Consider the following 17601-nt stretch of genomic DNA (forward strand, 5'->3'; position numbering starts at 1 on the left):
GGAGTAATTCCAAATGGTTGCAAGATATATGACTCCCCGGTCACTGGTTTTTAGGATCTCAGCCTTAGGTGGGAAATGGGGCTGAATCCTGCTACTGTAGGTTCAGTGGACTGGGTCCACCTCAAGCCCAATAACAATCCCACCTTGCTCTGTCCTTGTCCTCACAATCTATGATCGTATAATGGATTACGATGAGATGAGACCCGCAACACGCTTATGTATAAATGTATGTGTCTACTCGGAAGTAAACCCCACTGTGTTCAACGGAGCTAACACTTAGCGTAGATACGTTTTCAGCCTGAGATGCAATGTCCTATTATATTGTATCAAGACTTGAGAGACCAGGCCGCTTGATAAACTGTGCTTGAAGAATTAACTTCCATTATCTTATTGGTTTTGCATCCATTAAATCCACTCATTCATTTTCCTTTTGCTTCGGTAATAGGAATGCCTAGATGTTCCAGTAGGGTGTGGTGCCTGTTATTTATGGCATTCATTTACCCCATAACTGTTGGAGCATATATTTCCAGGCTGCAAATTGCTGTTGGGTCACATCCCCCCCCCTCCCCATCTGCCGCCTTCGTTCTGAAATATATGCATAATATCTGCTTTATAAGAACATCTATCACTAATGAAATGCGTCCGCCACTACGAATGCCTGCCTTGAGTTCGCGGCGAGTTCCCACGCAGCATTCGTGCCTTTCCAAAGAGCCTGGCGCTAACGTGGACCCTTGCACTTGTCCTGCTTCATTCTGCTGCCATAGAAACACCAGGATTTTTTTTTAATTTTAATAAGAAAATCTCCGTTACTTCTCAAAGCAAATGTGTTTAGCACACCAATCCTGTTTTAAGAAACTTCCCTTCCTAAATCGTTGCGTTTTGCGTGGGGATGTGTGTGTGTGTGTGTCCTGTGAGTATATACTACACTACCCACCCCTTTCCTTCTTCCTCTAAAACGGAAACATTCCTAACCACCTTGGGTATTAAACTTTGTCCCTAACTAGGAAATACAGTAATGTGGGGAAACGATTAGCGTTTATGCATATTGACTTTTAATGGCAGTAGGGAACGGCAAAGTAAGATTAACTGTAAACTCAGATGGTGCCATTCCTGGGAAAGTTAGAGGTGCATCACGTTCAATTGCAAGCTCCTACATAATCACCTAAAGTAGAAGGAATATATATAGGACTCCAGAATATAACCCGCATTCTCACCTCTCAAACTCCTGGCAGCAACAAATGTGTTTTTCTCAACAGGAAATAAAATTTGACAGCAGTATGTTTCCTAATCAGAATTAAAGTAATACTGCGAGTCTATAACTTAGGCCATTTCTCCCCTCGAACATACTTCCGTTTCAAAACACCAAGTGCTTAATGCTTCAGATTGCAATGGTCGGGGTATAAAAAGCTTGTGCTATCCAGGAAAAGACTTAGATTTCTAGAAATATATATATCGGGCAACTATTTTAGGTCCCAACTGTAAATGAAAGTTAAATGTGAGTGGGTGTTTTAAAACATTTGGTTTTAAAAAATGCATCGGGGTGTGTTAACTGAAATACGTTTCAGTATCTAAATGGTCAGCGTCCCTCTGCAAATGGAGACGAGTAACTTTTTTTTTTTAACGTGAGGAAGACCTAAAGAGACCTGAGTTTGTTGGATCCGGACAAATGGAAAACACGGGCTTTCTGAGCAGTGCGGGGAGGAGGAGAGCCTCTTAGGCACAGGGGAAAAGCATAATCGTGGATAAATAGTTTCCAGCCGCTCATTCTGCGGTGCTGAAAGATTGTCCCGTAGATTTGAATGAAGCTCGAGTGATCTGTGAAGGTCCGAGATAAATTGTGTCGCTATCTCTTTAACACCCTCCCCTCGCCTGTGCACACACACACACACACACTTTGCTCCTGGATTCTCTCCCTCCTTCCCTCCCTCCCAAAGACCCCACTGGTTGTTTTATGATAGGTGGGGGCGGGGGGAGGAAGGGGAAAGGCGCGTCAATAATGAAAGTGGATGTTTCTAATCTATTGACGAGGATAGATTTCGTTTCGTTTTCGTTTTGTAGCGAAGCAGAAGTCTTTCCCGAATATTTCTTAAACTCCAAGCTCCGGCGAGGAAACAGTCCTGGCTGGCTTTCGCTGGCGAAATAGACCAAATATGGCGTGCAGGAAAAAGCCAGTGGCTTTTGCCGCTCTTGCCTCTGATTTCCGATTAAAGATCTCCGAAGAGCGCATCTTTTCCTCCGCCCCCTCTCCCTCCCTCCCTCCCTCCCTCCCTCCTCTCCTCATGCAGCGTGAAAGAAAGAGCCCCTCTTCGACGTAGTAAAGGTCAAGTCCTACAACGCACAAACCACGGTCATTACTGTACGGTGACCCATGGTGAATTGGGGAGGGAACGTCAGGGTGTCCCGCCATCAAAAACATTTGGACTTTCCCTCTGGTGGGACTAGTGGGGGGAGGACACGTATGGGATTCCACCGCCCTTGAGTCTCATTCCCTCACTTTCGTTGGCCTGATCATCTCCATCGGAACTTTAAGCAGCGGGATTTGAGAGGAGGAGAAGTCAACGTGAGATGTTGGGCGCATGTTCTGGCTTAAGTTTGTAACGAGAAGAAGCAGACTAACCTTAAGGGCTCTGCTTCCCGATCATCGGACGATTCAAAGCCCGGAGGGGTCTAGATCAACCGGCCTCAATCCAGCTCTATTAGCATACAGGCTCTCCCGGTCTCCCCCCTCCCTTAAAATCCGAGTTGATCTGGAGCTTTAGAGGGGAGATCCGAAACCTGCTTGTCCAGTTCCTCTTTGATGTTTTGCGCCGCTAGACTGGATCTTGGAGAATGGGGTAAGATTATTCTGATAATCTCCACGCCCGTGACAATGCCATGTGAATATGAATATGTATGTATTCATAAAATTTCTGGTGCCGCTGCTGAATGCGTGGCTGCGATCGGTGTCGTCTAAATTGTCTTTCTATGAGTTTCTGTCTTTCCTTTTGTGGGATGTATTATTATTCCCACACTTTTACCCCAAAGCCGTTATTTTTTCACCACCCCTCCGCTTTGACGTTTCATATCTATCTGTCTATCGATGAATATAGATTAGATATAGATAATATTTGAAAAAGCACCAATATATTTCTTTTTACTTACCTGCTCCCCTCCTTACCACCACCACCACCCCAAAAAAACCATTTATGGCATAACGAAGTGTTTATTATCAGTAACATTGCCTCTTTCCTGCAATTCGCCTGCAATTTTATTCACGCCACAATTCGAGGTGCAATTTCTGGAAGTCCCACCTCCCTCCCCCCACGCCGCCCCAAATCTATTTGCCGTCAGATAGGAAGCTTTCGCAATGTGTGCATGAATGTATTAATGCAGCTTTTATTACAATTATTTATCTTTGGGACAGCATTCCTTGGCACAACAGGGAACAGCCCCACTTCCATTTTGAGTATTTGGAACATCAGAAATATGCTCGTGGGGGTACCTCGTGGTTTAAAAGCTTTTTTTATCCGACCCTGGACTTTGGCGAGGTATGCCTCAGGGAAGATTTCGATGGCAATCGAAGACGCCTTGGTGTCCCCCCACTCTATAGTTAATGGTTTGCGTGTGACTAAATATAAATAAGGTTTAACAAAACAAGGAGACCTACTAGGGTGGACAGTTGTTTGGAGATAGGGACGGGGATGAGGAAATGTTAGATGAGGGCGCTGCCCCTCCGTGTGTATTTTTAGCCAATTTCTCCTGACTGCTATTTTTCCGCTCGTTGCTGATGCAAAGAAAGGATTATCAATCCAGTTCAAACCCAGGGCACTACAGAGCAATTAATACCCCCCCTTATTGTTACCCTATTTATTCTGCTTGTTATTTCCCGCCCACTCTCATTATTGATGCAAATAATACGTGTGTGTGTGTTTGTGTGTGTGTAGATAGATACAGATTCAGTTCAACCTCAATGCAGCTAAAGAGCTATAACTATTTTCTCCGGTCCTGCAGCTCATTCGAACCAGTTTATTCTGGCTATTATTATTTTTCGGGGCATTACTGAGGAAGTCTTGATTAAAACGATGCAGAAGAGCATAGGCGGGGCCAGAGTGGGACAAGAGCCCCCCCCCGTAGACCCCTCCATTCACTATCATCCTTGCTTGACCCCCGTGAGAAAAGCGTATTCTATAACCCCCAACCCCACCCCCAAAACCCCTGCGCTTTTCCCCTTCTGTTCTTGGTGCGGGTACTGTAGAAGAAGGTTCTCCTACATATTAGACTCGCAGTGGGGTTAAGATTCCTTCCCATTCCCCGCAAACCTATTTTAAATCTGGTTATCAATATTTTCGTGCTCCTTTCTGGTGAAGACGATGCAAATGGTGCAGAAATGGACCTGACGGCTATACTAAATATTCGCAGTCACGCAGCTTTGCTTTGGTTCTTCGGGAAATAAATGCTCCTGCCTGCTGCCCCTTACTATAATAATAGTATTCTGTGAGCAGCGAGTGCATATTTAATCAGTGTGGTGCGAAAATGATAGTCAGTCCTATCTTAACCACGTTTACCCAGAAGTAAGTTATAGTGAGATGAATGGAACCTTAGTCTCGAGTCAATGCTCCTAGGATTGCTGGACGACGAGGCCCAATGAGAATACAGTTATCTTATTCCCTTGTACTACAGCTTAAATGGTCCGTGGTTTGCATTTTTGTCCAGTATAGCAGAGTAGCCCATAGCTGCCAAGTTTTCCCTTTTCTCGCGAGGAAGCCTATTCAGCATGAGGGAAAATCCCTTAAAAAAAGGGATAACTTGGCAGCTATGCAGAGTAGCATTGCAAAAACGCAGGCAATTTGTTTGTTTGAAGGCCTTCTAAAATCTGAAGTTCGTATTCTGAAGCTACGGAGAAACTCTGGAGACGAAGAATATTGTATGTTAGGTGAATATGGCGATTATAAAGAATGGTTTTTACAATGAGTTTGCAGCACAGAATAATGAGAAGCTTTGTGTCGTCACTTGGTGATTTAGGGAAATTAATAAACGTTTTCTTGTTGTTGTTATAATAGGTCATACCAATTCTACAGTTGTTTAAAAGCATATATTTTAGCTCCCATGTGAGGAGTTAAAAAAGCATATATGTTATTGTACTGTACTTATTGTACCTAACAGGTGATTCAAATAATAACACTTTATCAAATTACTTTTCTGTATCCAAAGAACAATATTAGCGAAATCACTGAAGGTACAACAGGTATAATGAAATAAAATTTTTTTGCTCAAATATCTAGTCTTGAACAAGAAATAAATTTTAAATGTTGGGAATAGAGAAATGAAAGAAATTGAACGGTTTTTCACCCATTAAGTAAATAATGAAACATAGCACGATCATTGCATTAAAATGTTATACTTTCGTGGATTTTGTTGATTAACAAACCTAAGGTCAAGTTCAAGGCATCACCTGTGACAATACGTCTAAATATGTCAAACTTGAAATGTTGTCCTGCGGTTGTTTTGGTTGTTTATAAACGGGAATGGTCTCCTTTGCAGACCAGACATTGACCTCACGGTCTTTAGGAAAAAACCCGAGGTTCAGAATCCGTGGCTGGACTTCTCATTAGGATGTCAGAGCATATTATGTCTTTGAAATTTACAAGAGCGGTGTCCGTCTTTTGCTCTCTTGAAGCAGCAGATCTGCTGGGGCAGATCCAGACGCAACCTTGAAGGGAAAAAAAGCTAGAAATATAAATTCCTTGATAGGTGCTACAGTGCTGTGGTTTAACCGACTGATGCTAATTATGTTCTGCAATGGCTGATTTGTTAGGGATTTCGTGGATATGAACCGGGTGTGTTTTGTCCATCAAGGAACGTGTAGACCTTTCCACCCCTCACCCTCCTGCTTTTTCTTCTCAAACCAAGTTAGCTGGTCTAAACACCTGGAGAACCTTGCATCTGGAAGCTTTATGTATTGGGACTCAAAAGAAGACCTGTGAATCCTGTATTTGTGTGTGCTGCCCATATTTTCATTTAGTGGGGAAAGGAGAGTGGTCAAATAAATGTACACTCCAGAATGTACACCCAAAGCACAAGAGCATGAATATGTGGCTCCTTCTCCCGCCAGTAGGTTACAGAAACACTGACTGCAACATCTAAAGTAATACCTCAATTTTATTTGCAAATGCTTATGCAACGCTATGGAGTGTTTAGTACAGTCTATCACAGAAGCTGTTGCTGACTGCTATAATGAAACAAACGCTGCACTGAGGTGGACGAAAAGCATACAGAAAATTCACATCTATGACTACCGTCTGTAAGCGGTATATCTTGAAAGCACATGTAACATTCTGTTAATAGTTCCAAGTGTACTTACTTGGAAGCAGATTTCGTGGAAAGCGATGGGGCTTATTTGGAAGCAAATGCAGTTTAAGATAGGGAAAGTAACAGGCGGTTTGAGGTGTCTAAAAATCTTAACAGCAGCTAAGGAAAGTCAATCTCTCTTGCTTAAACTAATGGCAACTAAAAACCCTTAACTTTAACCTAGCCATGATTTCCGATGTCAAAGAAACACTTCCAGTTTTGGATAGGATCGGGCCCATTCTTTAATCAAATATGTATAGGGTCGAAATCAGTTCGCGCCATCTCATCAGGCAACAAAAATACATTTCCAAATGCATTTATTTGCTTTAATTTTTAAAGTAAATACTGACACCAGTATCTCTAGGGCAAATTGCAAGAAAAACCAGCACCTAATCCACAATCTGTATTTTGTTAATATCCATTCACTGTTAGGGAAATACAACCGAAGCTATTGTTTTATTTAAACATATATTTCATTATAAAATATTCCTAATAATTGCTTCCAGGGACATCATCCAGGGAACAAGGGATTCTAAACCCCACTGAGTTCAGTGGCAGAGAACAGGTGAAAATCTCTCACCATTGAAATAAGGGAGAATGAAAATGCTTAATTTTATCTGGTTCATGCCCTATGAATTTATTTATGTATTTGTAGGCCACTTCTATAACAGTAAGTGTGCATTTAAAAAGAACAACAAATAGAGGGGAAATATTGGCCAATGGGACAGAATACATTTACAAGCACAGTTTATAAATGGTTTTACAGCAATGAAACTTCTTTTACATAGCTGCTTTTGTTTTAAGTAATGGAAAATTAAAAGCCAGGAGTCACTTGCAGCATCAACAACCTCACACCAGCATCTCTCCTGATTGTCCATTTAGGTGCCATATGCAACCTATCTAGCTAATAGAGGGCATATACCCACAGTAACATGACAAATCCCGCAGACCTAAATCCCATTTAAGCTCAGCGACATGTACCGCCGTGCATCTGAACTGAAGGAGATCAGCTGAAAATAAAATAAAATTCTGCAGCATGGGCCCAATGGCAAAACACATTATACATTAAGAAAAAGACGTGATAAGCGAATTTTCACAACATCTGCCAAATATATACCCATAAAGAAGCAACCATTCTCTATAATATCGTATAGATCTGAGCGTCGGGCGCCTGGCATATAACCATGCTAGACAATTTATAGGTAAGAAAGCGAATAGGCATTTAGCATATACTGTAATAAAGCGAGGTCTTTAGAGAACAAAGGGAGCATTTCGAATCTTTCTTCTTGTGCTCGTTACAACGACGAAGAGAAAGCCTATAATCTTCCGGAATGAAAACCGCTCTTCCTCGTTTAGTGGAGGCATGTGTTTTCCTATTTTCCCCACTTACGTGCACTGAATCCTTAAATCCTTAAATTGAGACCCTCGATTTCTAATCCCAAAGTAAGCACCTCCGTGTTATCTACGTGGCTTTCTCACAAGGTGAATTGTGGGGATGGCGCAGGCTCAGGGGATGATCCTCAGCTTCTTTTCCCTCCTCCTACCGAATCTCAGCAGAGGAAGTCGCTGATACTGCATTCGGGGGGGGGGCTTTTTTTAAAGGAGAGCAAACAAATAAGCCCCCAAAATAGCCACCTTAATAGCAGGCTCACCATAACTGAGGGCCCATTTGGAGGAGGCATACATTAGCGGTCTTTCACTTAGCAGCAAATAACGCAGAGATAAGTGTGCCTTGGGTGCCTACTAATTCTTAGACTAGTGGCACCCTTAAGTCTTGTCCCTTTGCATAATAGCCATTAATGGCTTCACAAATGTAAGCGGTTGCCAGGAGTCAATGCATAGTGTGTGTCCCGCACCCTTCCTCCAGCACACACACCGCCACCTCTTCCATTGCACAAAAATTACAACTGTACCCAAATCTCCGAGTATCTAATTCATTTCCGAAAAACGAAAACCCATCAATAATATCCCAAGCCAGACAGGAGATGGCTGAGGGTGCAGACAACTGGACAAGCTTCATTCATGCTATATCCTCCTCGCCGCCCCATCTTAATTTCCCCTTTGTCTGAAAGGATTTGAACATGCAAGACTCTCGGTCACCCAAAGGACCTGGAGTCCTACCGAACAACAAACCTTGGGCTTCCAAACCTGCCGCCTTTTCACCTAAGGCTGCAGCAGACTTATTGAAACCAGCGAGGAGGGGAGGGGGGAGGGATCCGTGTAGGTGGTTGTCTGTCTCCTGGCTTTCACGTCGGTCGGATCTGGCATGTCCGCTCAGAGGCAAGCTGAAGTTGACTGCCAAAAGTGCCATAAAACCCCAGGCCAGTCTAGAACTGTTTTCGGTTCTCCTAGACGCGCCGGGTTCAATGAGAGCCTGTAAAAACCACCCCCCACCCTCCATACAAGTGCAAGAAAGTTGTTTGCTAAGGCAGAGAGGCGGAGCGAGTCTGGGCAATGGTGGCGCCTTTGTTATCACTGGGGAGGAAAAGGGGGGAGCCTTCAGAAATCCACTCTTGTCCAGTTGGAAGGGAAAGGAATCAAGCAATCTTTTCATAAATATATTTGGGTCCTGGGGGGGGGCGATCCTCATTATGTATTTTCTACCATATGTATATATTACAGTATATGGTAGCCTACAAATGTAAGCTAGATACAATTCTCAGGTACCTTGTTTTATTCGGGACGGAGGGAAAATAAAAGCAAAAGGCTGTCGTTAAGGCCAATTTGGCAAGCATCAGTGTTGCATATTTCTGCACTTTACCCCCCTCCCCAAAAGAAAAGAAATAAAACAGTTTTATAGTCCCACACAGACCCAAGCAATCTGTAACTAGCCCTTTGATGACACGCTTATCTCTTATTTTCATCCACTCTCTTGGCAAATGCGACAAGGAGGGAGATTAATTAATAATTTCAAGTTCAGCTCACAACCGTTGAAGGCCCATAAAAGTTATTCCAGCGATCCAAAATAAAGAGTTCATTAAAGGGATATGTCCAAAGCGCTTGATTTGTGATTGGTAACCCTTGTAAAAAAAGAAGAAAAAGAAGAGGGGAGGGGGGAGAGAAAAGAAAATAGGGAGCCAGAGAAAGAGCGAGGTAAAAGGCATATAAACATTAATGTTAATAAATTAGTTTACTCCGCTACAAAGTAATTACTAGATATTATTGATATTTGCAGCTTCGTACAGTTAAATCGAACGCAGAGAAAATACATAATGAGGATTTTTTCCCTCCCAGGACCCAACATGATTAGATTTGTTATTGAGTCAGTTACCATAAGTTCAGCAATAAATAAACAAATCGATCTTGACATTCAAATCCCCGGATCTCCAGCATGTACAGTAGAACTTTGAGCTTCTGATTTATTTAAAAAAACAACAACATAGGTTACATAGGTGGGTGGGTGGTAAAACAGCAATTCAAAAAATGATTTCTCCCTCCCTAAAAAAAAGGTTCCCAAAGAGATCGTGACATCCCCTGGAATGATATGTGTGGGGGGGTTTTCTTTTTACATCAATTGCATAGGAAGTTGTCTGTGGCCTTGTGGTAGCTCTGTTCTCCCCACCCCGCCGTCCGCTATAATCAGATCCAGCCAAAACACGGATCTTCCTAAAATTAAGCATAGTAAGAGTGCACACATAGGGAAGGGTGGGACATGGTTGCTGTAGGTTTTTCCTGTTGCTTGGCAGGATTATTCCACACACAGACACACACCACCACCAGCACTTCCACCTGGTTTCCGTTTACTCTTGGGTGCGGACGTTACTTCTAAACACAGCCAGTTGCCTTTTTTCTGCGCATGTTTCCTCGGAAGTAAGCTCCACTGAGTTCAATGAGCCTGAATCAGTTGCTTCCAGCCCTAATCACTTCTCTATACAGTCTTTCCTCTCTCTAAGGCCGCCTTTCCTCCGACTATAGTCCAAGCTATTTTTAAAAAGAGGTCTCTTTCTGCAGACTGGGGTTAGTGCTATACAGTATAGAGCCACTGAGCAGTTAAACGTTATCAGTGAGATTCGGACCCGCCGAAACCATGGTTCGTCTGCCTCCTATCCCTGCTAATTTTGCATACTTCTTGCTCGCAGATATAAGTCTCGCTTGGCGCATCTGACCAAGTGATTCCAGTCCACGCCAGTTTGTGCCATCATGGAAATGTGTTGGCCTTATTGGTGCGGCTCACCCGCTGGAATTCTAATGCTCCTCACGAGTCCCTTGCAATGAACGGCACTTACTTCCGAGGAACACCTTTCAGGATGGGGAGGGGCGCGCGCCTTGGGCTCATCCATCCTCCTTGCTGTGGGTTTCTCAGGTAGGCAGCTGCCCTTAGGTCGCACGCTGCTCTTTCACCTGATGGGTTGCAATCCAAAGACGTCCTGGCATTGCAAGTAATAATGGACAAAAATAATAACAATGAAACTAATCGAGCAACTGGGGTTTCAAAGCGAGAGGAGGCCGGGGATGGGGAGTGTGTGCACGCGGGGATCGGAGAGGAAAAGCCTTGTTAAGGGAGCATAAAAGACCGTGAAATGCCTAGAGCAGAGCTAGGATGAAGCAGCCCAGGCTCTCTGAGGTTAGTACGCAGGAAAGGAAGGCGTTTAAGCGCCTTCGGAAGTCGAACATGAATGCGAGCATGTCATCTATTCACCATGAAAATCAGTACAGACTTGGCCCTGGCACATTATTCCCCGATCATGCCTTCGGAGGGAAACCACCACCCCACCCCCCGCAAAAAAAAACCCTGCAGGGCTGGGCGAGTACCTTCCGGAGGAGCCCTTCCCAAGGACCCCGTAGTTTTGCGGAGCAACGCTTCCCAGAAGTCAAGATCTGGTCAGAATTAGGAGATTACTCGGCATCTCATGGAAGCGACTCAACGTGCTTTTAAATGGGGGAAGGGAAGGGGAAGGTGCGGGGGAGAGGGAGAGAAATCCGTGGGCACTTCAGCGGGCTAATAAGCTCAAGATAGCTTGATTGCGCGCGCGGGTGGGGAGAGAAGGGCTGCAGGGCGAGAGAGAGAGCGAGGAAGGAAGAGAGAGAGAGAAAGAAAGGAGAGCCGGACAGAGGCCAGCAGTCTTTTCTGTCCTCCTTACTGTCCACGAGGCCCGCGTGAGTTGCACTTTAGATCTCGTGCTTTTTAGCCAGAAGACCAAAAGTGACGATCTGTTGCTTCCCCTGAGATGGCTACAAAAGAGGAGGGGGCGGGAAAAGCGGGGGGGGGGACGGGAGGGGAGAGAGAGAGAGAGAGGGCCCATACTCGCAGCTTGTCAATTTCAACATTTGGTCACGTGACCAGCGCCTCCCTGCTAAGGATGGGGATAGATTTCCACGTCAGCTTTACGTCTCCAAATTTCTTACTTCACGGATCTGCTTCAAAGAGGCAGCTGCATTAGAGAATCATGTTAAGCTCGGCTAATGCGGAGAGCCCGAGGTAGCCTAATGATGGATTTTGATGAGCGTGTCCCTTGCTCGTCAAATATGTATTTGCCAAGTTGCACGTACTACGTGTCGGGTCCTGATTTCTCCAGCCTCCCTTCTTTCCTGCCCCAGACCCCGTCTTCTCGCCCCATGACATACTCCTACTCCTCCAACCTACCCCAGGTCCAACCCGTGCGGGAAGTCACCTTCCGTGAGTATGCCATTGATCCGGCTAGTAAATGGCACCACAGGAACAACCTCCCGCATTGCTACTCGGCCGAGGAGATCATGCACAGAGACTGCCTGCCCGCCGCCGCCAACACGGCCGCCGCCGCCGCCGCTGCAGCCAGCATGAGCGAGATGTTCGGGAAAAACACCGCCGCCGTCTACCACGGCCACCACCCGGCTACCACAGCCACCGCCGCCGCCAGCGTCTCGTCCAATTTCTATAGCACCGTGGGCAGGAACGGGGTGCTCCCGCAGGCTTTCGACCAGTTCTTCGAGACGGCTTATGGCACGGCCGACAGCCACTCGGACTATGCAGGCGAGAAGAACGGAGAGAAGATGCCCCCGGGAGGGGGAGCCGCTCCCGGGCCGGCCGCCGCCGCTGCCGTCGGCGCAACGTCAAGTTCGGACGGGAGCTGCGCCAGGGACGCGGCATCTGCGGCGGCGGCAGCGGCTGCAGCCAGCGCCGCGGCCTCGGCTGCGGAGGAGAAGGAGCGGCGGCGGCGGACAGAGAGCAGCAGCAGCCCAGCTTCGTCTTCCGGCAACAATGAGGAGAAATCCAGCAGCTCCAGTACGTATAAAGGCAGCGCCCTGGCGCTTTTATGAAGCGGACTTGGAAATCTTAGCGCACCGCCGCTGTTAAATTTTTATATGCTGTTTTATAAGCATATGAGGTTTATGGAAGGGCCTGTAGATTTCCCCCAACAAAACTTTGTTATAAAAGGAGAGATCACGTGGCGGGGACTGAAATTGGCCGTGAAATACCCACCGGCCAATGGATGCCTTTTTAAACAAAAAAGAAAAAAAAGAAAAGCCCCCCCCTTAAATCATAAAAAAGAATAAAGAGAGAGAGGGGATGGTGGGGAGAGAAAGGCTCTGTGGTCAAACTCTTGAAAATATAATAACGCACGTTTTGCGCCTGTAAATGTACCCAAAAGGGGATTTCTGAGTCCTTTGATATCCATGTAATCCTGTGATTATTTTTCTTCTCTCTTTTTTTGGATTTTTTTTATAAAAGCCATGTGTTGCCCCAGAAGCCTAGTTAGAAACTTGGATTCAAAGGCATCCCAGTTTTTTAACGATTGCCCGGGAATAGCCTTTAGCAGAAAAACTAGCTGCCTGCACTGTAGCAATATAGTTAAAGCAGCAAATTAACCTAAGGCTGGCCCTTTTTTGTCTGAAGGAAGCCATTTTCCTAAGACACTGTGGCAAGTATGTGTTGCCTTCTGCCCAACAATTGCTATTCAACCTGTCACTGCCCGATTTTATTTTTTTAATGTAGATTTTTCTTGCTCCTCATTCCCCCCCCACCTTCAAAAGCCTATGAAAATAGCCTTGTAATGAGCTGTAACAGGAAATGGGGACGTGTTGTGTGTATGTGTGTTTGTAAGGAAATATAGCACCAATATTTAATGTAAAAAGCCTTTAAACCTTAAAGGAGGGGGCTATGAACATTAACCCCAGTGTGGCTATGAAGGAGCGAAAGGATTTAAGAGAATATTGCAGATTGGAGATTAATTTTTAAACACACACACCCCAGATGAGAGGGATAAGATGTAATTAACTAATGGTTGTCCTAGGCGCTGGGGTACTGTTTTGTTATTTTTAAACAAAAGGAAGCTGCACACAAAAGCAAAACCAAGTTTAAGATTAAAAAAACCCTCGGTCAATGTACAGCAGTCCATTTGGCTTCTCAGATCATAGTGGCATAATGTCCTTCAGGGGTTGAACAAGCGATGAAGCTCTCTATGTCCTCTCTTAAAACTGAGATGCAAAACTGGGTTGCAAGAACAGTGTCACAGCTAGGTTACCTTACAGAGAGTCTGCCATCAACCTTCCTAACCTTCCCGCGCCAAGCATTGTATTATTCGGAGACTGCTTGTACAATGTCCATCTAGATGTTGTGCACTGCAGATTCTGCCGACTAGGGAGTCAGTAGTTTGGACACTGTGGGTTTTAATTTCATAGCATAGCGCCTCAGGTCTACTGCTTGAAGTGATGCTTCAAAGTGAAGATGTTGGGATTTTGGAATATTACATGCAAATATGTTCCTAATATAAAGGTCAAGCTAATACAGCTGCAGAACGGAACAGAGCGTCAACTTTATGTAGCTAATAAACCAGGCCTTTTCTCAATGGTTCAACCCAAGAATGTCCCTTTATTAAATATGAATTGCAGTCGTCCCCCAGCCCTATCTGATCCCAGACTTAATGGCTTCTGCCTTTTATTTTTATTTTTTTCATTCCACAGGTGGACAACGCACCCGTAAAAAGAGATGCCCATACACCAAATATCAGATTAGAGAATTAGAGAGGGAATTCTTCTTCAGTGTCTATATAAACAAAGAGAAACGCCTCCAGCTCTCCCGAATGCTCAACTTGACCGACCGTCAAGTAAAAATATGGTTTCAAAACAGAAGAATGAAAGAGAAAAAAATTAACAGGGACCGATTACAATATTACTCAGCTAATCCACTACTTTAAAAAACTCGTAGCGTTTTTCAAGATGAGATTAAATTCAGATCTCGCCCATGACAAGGTCAAGCCACAGGGTTACCTATGAGAAGGAGGTGTGCAAAGTGACGGAGGACGCTGGGAAAAAACACCACACTAATTTTTTTTCCGTCCCCATAAAAATGCAAACCAACTAAGGTTTGCCCCTACTTTTCCCTCCCCCCCTAAAAAAGTTCTTCTTAAAGCTCTTGACATATCAACTGGAAACGGTTTACACCCTGGACCCGCATTTTCAAACATGCCACCCCCTTATTTTTCTCTGAGGGCAATTTTATACCTCTTACCTATAGACACAGCAACTCATCCCAATGTGGGTTCACACGTGAAAAAGCGGGGAGTGAGTTATTGGATTCGTGTCGGTCTAAAACTATGTTACTTTGGTTTTACTGTGGAACATTGCTTGAAAGGCTACCCATGGCTGCACCGGAGCCTGATGAACTACTGCAAAAGAAAACCTACAGGAGCCCCCCACAATCTCTAAATGCACAGCCGCCGTCCCACCACCTTCCCCTCCTCGGCCCTTAAAATGACAAACCTTCCGCAAGAGCGGTTACCCTCTTGACCAAGTTCAAAAAATTAAACCAGTTGCAAAGCCAATCATAAATGTTTGTAGAGGTGTAGTAGTGTTGAGTCTAACCGTGCTGTTGATAGGGAGTTATGGCGTGGAAGGTTTGACAGTCTCCTTTTGAAACCATTTCAGGTATTAATTTGCCATATATGGTAAGGAAACAATCACTGAACAATCAAACACATAGCCACGTGCATTAGCTCTCGTTTTAAAAAAACACAACAAAAACTGAACAACAACTGTCGAAAAGTGGCCATCCCTTTGGAGACAAATCATTATGTTCTTATTTAAATGCTTATTTTTTTTTAACCAAACAAATAAATAAAAGTGCACGGTGGGGTGGAAAGAGAGGGAGAAAGAAAGACTAATCGAATAGCTCCAAAGGGGGAAACAGTAAAAGGAAGGAAGCTTCTGGCTTCTGTCTCACAAACTTTCTTCAGGAAATACCTGTGGAGAAGGACAGTTTGGCAAATACCACACAACACTTAATTGGACCCTGGATGTGTGCAATGCACTGAGATCAGATCATTAAAATAACTAGCGTTTTCTTTCCCTTAGAAGCCCAAGCAGAAGGCAAACAATGTAAATATGGTGGATTGGTTTTCAGATCTTTTTGTTCACTATTAAGTGTCGAAAGCCCTACTTAATCGCTCAGGCGGCAGAATCAAAGAACGGAGAGTTCCCTGGAGTTATTTTAAATATATATAAAAGAAGTATATTTCCCTGCAGGAACCAAAGCGAGAGTGAGAAATAGAGAGAGAGAGAGAGAGAGAACAACGAATTTTAAATGAAAGAACTATTTAAAAGTCTATATCAGTTTACAAAGGATATTGTGTTTTATTGTAAAAGTCGCTTGCTGTCGAGAATATCTGAATGTATATTTCATACGAGAATGGTGTTTTACAAGACTTGTACATTTTTTAATGATCCGTTTTGGTTGGTATATGTTTTTTTACGGTCCTTTTCCTTGGAAAATGTCGAGTTTGTCCTTTAAAAAAAAATCTGTGCAAGAAAGATAAGCTGACTAGAATGTTGTAAAAATCACCAGCTTCGAAAAGGGACACGATTTCTTTTACACGGTTCACAAAACGCAATACCTTTATATTCCAACACTGTTTGAAAATATGTATCGTCATATATGTAAATACTGTTTCTTTTACTATGCGAAGGTCTTTCGTGGCATGTATACAGTGGTACGGCGCACAACAAAAATAAACATGTGGGAAATTTATAATAATAATATTTTTTAATCCCTGTGTTGTATTCATGGATATTCCTTGATCTGGGCTCTGAGAGTTTGAATCATGGCTACTGAATGGGATGCTTTCATTGAAATTCCATTCACCTATTGCTTCTGGTCCTTCAGGATAAGGCAGTGCAACATGTCTGGTATTTATGAATGCGTAGGCTGGCAGACTGCAGCGAGCTTGAGGCCAGGTTTCACCGGTTTGTAGAAGTGGGGGTGGGAGGATCACTCCTTCCAGTAACTGCAGATTACAGACTTCATACATTTGCTCACAGGTGTAAAACCTATTAGAAAAGCTGGTGATTATTTCTGGGTTCGTCCGGTCTTGTTTATCTCGGGCGCCATATTTCTGAACACACTCCTTTAAGTGCCAAGAAATGTTTGTGGCAGGATCTGATCCCCAAAACGGCAATGATAGCGAGGCAGGATGAAGCATATTGGTTGAAACGTGTTGGTGCCTCTGTGGTGATTCCTAGGGAAAGAGGATGAAGGGGCATTCCTCGTGCAAGTGAGGCCCAGATGGGCTGTGTGTGGTTTTCGTTCTTAATCTCTCGAGCGGGGGGGGGGATTTAAAAAAATTAAAAAACGCCACCGAAGACCTTTTTGAGGATGTGGCATGAGGTTGATTTTCCTCTCTTACACTTAATCAGGAGAGAAAGTACATACTGTTTTTCCCTATTGTTTATTGGCTTTGAACTTCTGTATTGCTTTGGACATCACCCATAACCTTGAGGTGAAGGGCTAACTGGCTCTGGGCTTTTGCTGACAACCCCCACCTAAGCCAGACAGCGTCTGGTCAAAGGAAATGTACAAAGATGAAGCGCGGGGGGAGAGGACAGAGAGAGAATGGAGCTCACTTGCTTGTTTGTTTATTTGGCTAGCATGCTACAAAGGAATGCAACTCTTAAAAGGGAGAGATAAAAAGATAGATGGAGAGAAGAGAAAGAGAGGGAGAAGACAGGGAGAGGACTAGGCGGGTGGCAATAAATGTTCAGGCAGCAACTTCCTTCGCTAGTTAAAAATTAACTGGTTATTCATCTCTAGGTTGAGTCATGGAGTTTCTCTAGTTTTGTGGAGAGGCTGCTGGTGATTTCCTGGCCTAGTTAAAAAAAGGTGGGGGGGGGGACATCCCATATGTGTTGCCGGGACAATACAGCTATAAAAGTGCCCTCGACTCCCCCCCCTTCTATTTGCATACTGGGAAAGCTGGGCTATAAACGAGGCGGAGGTTAGTTTCAGCCATCTCTGAGCTTTGGAGGGTAGATCTGCGGAGGGCAATTGTCTGCGCTAGCTAGCGGCTAGCATCCGTTTAACGC

General features: G+C 44.3%; 1 protein-coding gene and 1 long non-coding RNA gene across 3 annotated transcripts; one reads left to right on the forward strand and one right to left on the reverse strand.

Moving 5' to 3' along the window:
- Positions 1-6122: 6122 nt before the first annotated feature.
- On the reverse strand, positions 6123-11506 carry LOC148684223 (uncharacterized). 2 transcript variants are annotated; one of them, XR_015946416.1, is made up of 2 exons: positions 11409-11506; positions 6123-10694 (listed from the first exon to the last, which is right to left on the reverse strand). It is a non-coding gene; the product is annotated as an uncharacterized LOC148684223 (long non-coding RNA). The 2 variants fall into 2 exon arrangements; XR_015946417.1 differs by lacking the exon at positions 11409-11506 and adding an exon at positions 11080-11160.
- Positions 11507-11582: 76 nt separating this feature from the next.
- HOXA11 (homeobox A11) lies at positions 11583-16279 on the forward strand. The gene is made up of 2 exons (XM_035129097.3): positions 11583-12529; positions 14209-16279. The coding sequence occupies exons 1-2, from the start codon at positions 11731-11733 to the stop codon at positions 14439-14441; spliced, it is 1032 nt and encodes a 343-aa protein (XP_034984988.1). The 5' UTR covers positions 11583-11730; the 3' UTR covers positions 14442-16279.
- Positions 16280-17601: the final 1322 nt, after the last annotated feature.

This window comes from Zootoca vivipara, chromosome 11 (genome assembly GCF_965207765.1).
Source record: "Zootoca vivipara chromosome 11, rZooViv2.hap1.1, whole genome shotgun sequence".
In the NCBI taxonomy this organism is placed as follows: Eukaryota; Metazoa; Chordata; class Lepidosauria; order Squamata; family Lacertidae; genus Zootoca; species Zootoca vivipara.

Excerpts from the sequence above, each read along its gene's own strand:
- HOXA11 (XM_035129097.3), top strand. The coding sequence starts at position 11,731 with ATGCGGAGAGCCCGAGGTAGCCTAATGATGGATTTTGATGAGCGTGTC. Across the intron at positions 12,530-14,208 it reads GGAGAAATCCAGCAGCTCCA|GTGGACAACGCACCCGTAAA; the intron begins GTACGTATAAAG and ends TTCATTCCACAG.